This window comes from Arachis ipaensis, chromosome B06, assembly GCF_000816755.2.
Source record: "Arachis ipaensis cultivar K30076 chromosome B06, Araip1.1, whole genome shotgun sequence".
NCBI lineage: Eukaryota > Viridiplantae > Streptophyta > Magnoliopsida > Fabales > Fabaceae > Arachis > Arachis ipaensis.
In genome coordinates, this window is record NC_029790.2 from 6,716,552 (window position 1) to 6,722,052 (window position 5,501).

At 30.8% G+C, this 5,501-nt stretch overlaps 1 protein-coding gene across 28 annotated transcripts; it reads left to right on the forward strand.

Moving 5' to 3' along the window:
- Window positions 187-3,513, forward strand: LOC107645579 (negative regulator of systemic acquired resistance SNI1-like). Of its 28 annotated transcripts, none has more exons than XR_002348220.1 (9): window positions 187-611; window positions 737-859; window positions 1,285-1,408; window positions 1,679-2,244; window positions 2,287-2,484; window positions 2,565-2,635; window positions 2,742-2,825; window positions 2,983-3,048; window positions 3,188-3,513. XR_002348220.1 is itself a non-coding variant. In XM_021103825.1 (5 exons), the coding sequence occupies exons 3-5, from the start codon at window positions 2,194-2,196 to the stop codon at window positions 3,404-3,406; spliced, it is 336 nt and encodes a 111-aa protein (XP_020959484.1). In that variant the 5' UTR covers window positions 206-611; window positions 1,285-1,408; window positions 1,679-2,193; the 3' UTR covers window positions 3,407-3,513. The 28 variants fall into 28 exon arrangements, 4 of the variants coding, with proteins under 4 accessions (XP_020959484.1, XP_020959483.1, XP_020959485.1 ...); XR_002348218.1 differs by having other exon boundaries at window positions 188-611; window positions 1,289-1,408; XR_002348221.1 differs by lacking the exon at window positions 737-859 and having other exon boundaries at window positions 192-611; window positions 1,289-1,408; window positions 1,679-2,016; window positions 2,182-2,244.

Below are 5,501 nucleotides of genomic sequence, written 5' to 3' on the forward strand. Positions count from 1 at the left end.
AAATTTTTTTGACAAAATTTTACTGTCAAAAATATCAACGAATTTTTTATAAATTTTCTGTGATACAAAATGAGAAAAAATTTCACAAAATTTACTGACAGATTCTAAAATTTCTCGGTAATTTTGTCGATAAAATTGAAATTTAAAACTATCATCGACAAAAAAATCCTTCTATAATCATTAATAAATCCCTCCAAAATTAAGCCCTGATTGCATAAACACAAAGTCCTGCACAAAACACACCATATTCGATGATGAAACTTCATTCAACACAAAATCACAGTTCATTTTCTGCGATCCTTCCTTTAAGCTTGCTCTTCTCCCCTCTCTCTGATTCGAGTTGAAAATAGGGCAAAACTCGCGTTGAAAATGTGACTTCTCCGTCGCTTCTTCTTTGTCGCCGCTCGCTTGCACGAGCTCCCTCCGTCACTGCTCGCTTGCACGAGCTCCCTCCGCCGCCGCTCGCTCGCATGAGCTCCCTCCTCTGCTGCTCGCGTTACACGAGCTCCCTCTGCCGCCTCTCAGCTTATGTCTCTCTCTGTCTCGCGCCATCCATCCTCGCCGTTCACAGCCTCGTCGAGTCATCGTGTCACCAGATCTAAAACCTACATGTATGTCTTTATCTATTTTAGATTCTGGAATTTCTATTGATCTATATTTTGTTTGGAATTCAAATGTTCATACGTTATTATTGCATCTAAAACTCAATCTGTTCCACTTTTATTTTATGGTTTAGATTTTTGTTCTTGAATCCTCTTCAAGGTTCGAATTTGGTTTTGAAAGTAGCTCCATTAATTGTTATGGCTAAAAGTTTGCGTTGAAGATAATCTATTGTGCCTTTTAGAGTCCTGCTTCTGAGGTAACTATAATTACCAGTTCATGAAATGCAACGTGCTAAGTACATAGATTCAAATTACTCTGTGACTGATTAGAATGAGGTTTTCAGAGGAGATGTGTACTAAATAAAATCGTATCACTTAAAAGAAAAAAAATTGTTACACTGGTATTGTTTATAATATATATTTAATTCACATTTTGAAAATTCGAAGCATTGATTTACTAATTTATGTTGTTTTGCATCATTATTTTTTGGAGTGATCTCAGTCAACCCAATTGTTGTTCTGATTGAGATCTCTAAACCTTATCTTGAAAGAATTTTCTTACCATTAAAACCGACTTTATCTGTTTGGGTTCTACTGTTAGTGTAAGGAAGGAGCCTTGTTAATTCTATTTTGTTTTGTGATTCATGGTTTCTATGAGTTTCTATGTAATATCTTCTATTAGATAGGTTGGGACTCCAATTTGTATTCCTTCTAGAGACTTCATTGACATTGGCCGCATTGCCTCCATTGAAAATAACCACACGCCAGTTGATTATGCAAAGAAAGGGCTGAAAGGAGCTATTAAGGTACATATGCCTACAGAAAATTGATTTTTCAGATCTTAAACAAAATATACTACAAAATATCTTAAACAATTTAGCCTTACCTATGGTCAGTTTTTGGCTGTGTCAGCGAGAGAGTAGAAATAAAGGATAAGTGGCTGCAAAACAAGGGAACACATTTTATTTATTTATTTTTATTTATTTATTAGTTTGGTTTTTTATTTCTCTTTGTTTTGGTCCTAAAATCATATCCAATTCGATTTATTTCCTTTTGAATTTTAATGTTCAAAACAGAATGTTGAAGTATTCATGGACGCATTTAGAGCAGTAATTGAAGAGAGGTAACGCGTCTATTATTTTGTGGAACTTCAGGAATGATTTGACCTCGAATGCCTTTTGTATTAATTCAAACCTTGCAATGTGGTTTGATCTTGAATATTTATGCTTTCACCCTGAATATGAATATTTTAGGCTTATTTAGATTATATCTGAGTGTAAGAGCATTTGGTGCAACAGTAAGATTTCTACCTCATGACATGATGACTGAGTTGAATGTTGACTAATATTGCTATATATATGTATACATGTAGGGATTAACAAAGACACTAGACTTTATAATTGACACAGCATTGGTGATCATCCTTTTGATCCTTACATAGCACTTCTGAAAACATTTGGTATCCTAGTAGTAGTTGGGGCTGCAAATGAAATCAAGTTCAGCCCTGCAAGCCTATTCTTCAGTATTACATATATCTGCGCATATTGTTCATTGTTTCAATTTTTCTGGTTTGGTGCAGGATTAAAAACAAATGTCATGTTTTCTTGTCCCAGTATCTTCTTTTCTCAATTTGGCTACGCAGGTTGGTTGCATAACTTCTCTTTTTCTTTTTCTTTAGGAGCAGTTAGGTTAGATGAATGTCGCTGTGCACACCAAGTGTTCGATGGTTTGCTTATTTGTTGGTTTGAGCTAACATGCACATCTAGAGATTCAAAAGAATACTGAATCTCGGTTATCCAAACACTTTCATACTGTATTATCTTTTGCTTTACATGAAGTAGTGAAGAACACCTGTGTCTCTGTGGATAAGTTTTTTGTTATGGTAAGTTTCTGAAAAGATTATGTATTTTGAAGTTCAAACAACTTTTTTTTTTTATTTATTAATATTCTGGATGATTTTAGATTAAGGACCTTGATATATCAAGGAGGAAAGCAGATCTTGAAGGCCACACAACAAGAGCAGATGGTCTGAGGTAGTTGTTTCGATTAATTATGTTTCTCTAGGTTCCTTTCAATTGATTTTTCATTTTTACTCAATTCTCCTGGCTAAAATATGTCTGACATCCTATTTTGATGCAGAAAACCTTTGATGGACATAATTTTAGATCAACTAGCTTACAGCATAGATACCATCTGCTCCTCTCACCCTTTTTGCAAATAGCTGTCTGTATAGGATTATCCCTTTCCTTTTGAAACATTTTCTTCTAGTTATACTAATCAAGAAGCAAAATAAATCTCACTATATGATAGTTACATAGTATTGATGACATGACAGTTATGTTATGGCTAATCGTTCTATTTTTACTCTGTGTGATTGCAGACCTTCAGTGAACCAAAAAGTAAACTGGAAATAGTTGTGCATTACCTGTGGAAATACATGACTAAGGTAATCAGTAGCTAGATTGTTTGAAAATCTACTTGCTTAACATTATGTATTGTTACTTTTGAAATGGAGCCTCAACGGATAGTAAGCTACAGGTTTCATAATCTCTATTTAATTTTGTTTGTTTTATACATAATTGCAGCCTTCTGTTCACACTCGAAAGTCAAATGGCTGTCCTGAGGATGCAACATTTGAAGTGGCTTTGAAATGCTTCTCAAATAAAACTGGCACTAAAAGCACTATTAAAAAAATTGGTCCAGATGTAATGCAGTTCCTTGTTGGTCACAGGTATTCCTTTTTTGTTATTTTAGTTGGAAGGTGGTTCTGTAATAGAAGTAATGGTTTGATTCCTGTTATTTAAAAGCTTTACTATCTTCCTAACCCTCATACATGGATTGTAAGCATTTTGCATAATGTGATTGGTGAATTTGGTTATAACGAGAGAAATTTTTCGGGGTTATTGGTTCAGTTCTTGATATTCTATATGGCTATAAGGCATGATTGTTTGATTTCGCTTTTGCTCTTGCCGACTTAGGTTGTCTATTTTAAGCTGAATGTGTTTGTAGAGCCTCTACTTTGCTCTGCTTTAGAATTGTTCCTAGTCCTAGTCCTAGAAATTGATTTTGCAACTTCTAAAAATTTTTATTGGAAGTCCATGAATTAAAATATATAGAAGGCCAGATTTTTGTATTTTCAACATTTGAATTGAGAACTAATTTAGTAGTTTCATTTCATGGCAAATTAGTTAATTCATATGGTCCCTTTAAGCTGCTGGAAGCACCCCACAACTGAAGGCAAGAAGCATGAGGACCTAAAAAATTTCTTGTTCGAGGGAATTTGCTTAACTAATGTTAAGCAAAGACAATAGTGGACAAAGAATATGTACCTTGGAAACTTAATTTGAAATTGTGCTCATTGGCCTTTTCTTTTCATAAAATTTATGTGTTTGGTCGTTTAAAAATTAAATCGTTATTTAATTGGAATTGATTCGTATATAATAAAATAATATATTTATATAAATATACATTTAAAAAAGTATTTTACTATTTTTAAATTATTTTACTTAAAAAAGTAATAGTTTGATTGATTTTTGAATTCTTTAACTTATTTATTATCAACTAATTTTTATCTTAAATCAAATTGATTTATTGACTAATTTTTAGTTAATCCAATTGAATATGGATAGTTCAATTCGATTATCAGAATCATGATTATTTCCTAAATTTCTTTTACAAAAGTATGTCTAACTTTTATAATTGTTCAACTAAAAACTATATACACACTAAAAATTATATATATATATATGTGTATACAAAAAAATTATTAGAGATATAATGAAACTAGCACGTTAGGTAGAGTTTTGGTGAGTTTAAGAATTAGACTAATTAAATTTGATCAGCTCGAGTTAGATTGAGTTATTATATTTTTTGTGACTAAATTTAAACCGATTAAATTTAAGTTGGAATAGATTGGATATTTAGAATTAAATTAGTATGCAAAAATTAAAAAATGTGAAAAAATATTGCATAACACAAAAAAAATTATGCTGAAAAGTAAAAAATTAATGACTAAGATGAGATTAAAATTAGTAAAATTTAAATTATATAAATATTATAGTTTTTTTAATATAATATGTTAGGTAATTTGTTCATCGGGTCGGTTCAGGTTGATTCCCTAGATTTGATTTCCGAACAAAATAAGGTTGAGTATAATCGAATTTTACTTGATTATCCATTAAGTATAATGCTCAATATAAAATCGGATTTGGTTAGATTTAATCAGATAATCGAATTATTTGTATCTGCTTAATTAGATAATCAAGTTATCCGTACTTATTTACACTCTTATAAAAAATTAACTACTATATATTTGTGTATAGATAAATATAATATGTTAGGTAATTTGTTCATCGGGTTGGTTTAGGTTCATCAACCCCCTAGATCTAATACTCGAACAAATTAAGGTTGAGTATAATCAAATTTTACTCGATTACCCATCAGATATAATGCTCAATATAAAATTGGATTTGGTTGGATTTAATCAGATAATCGAGTTACTTGTATGTTGTATCTACTTAATTAGATAATCAAGTTATCCGTACTTATTTACACTCTTATAAAAAATTAATTATTATATATTTGTGTATAATTATATGTATTTTTAATTTATTTTTAATTTATATTTTGTATTTTAACACATATTCCATGTAGATAGTTGATTTAATTAAAAGTGTTAGCGGATCGTATTAGATCGGATATGATCTAAATCTCGAGTTAATATATACTAAACTCATCGAATCCAATATTTACATTTTCTCTGCTCGGATATGATTTGAAATTTATATTTTCGGATGGGATCAGATTTCATATATATCGGGCAGAAAAAAAATTAAAATAATTTTTTTTAAAAAAAAAGTCAATAAAATTCCTCTTTTCGCTCTAATATTTTTTTTCATT

Coding starts and splice junctions, on each gene's coding strand:
- LOC107645579 (XM_021103823.1), top strand. CDS start 2,736: ATGCAGAAAACCTTTGATGGACATAATTTTAGATCAACTAGCTTACAG. Junction 2,826..2,982: donor CACCCTTTTTGCAAATAGCT/GTCTGTATAGGA, acceptor GTGTGATTGCAG/ACCTTCAGTGAACCAAAAAG. Junction 3,049..3,187: donor TGTGGAAATACATGACTAAG/GTAATCAGTAGC, acceptor ACATAATTGCAG/CCTTCTGTTCACACTCGAAA.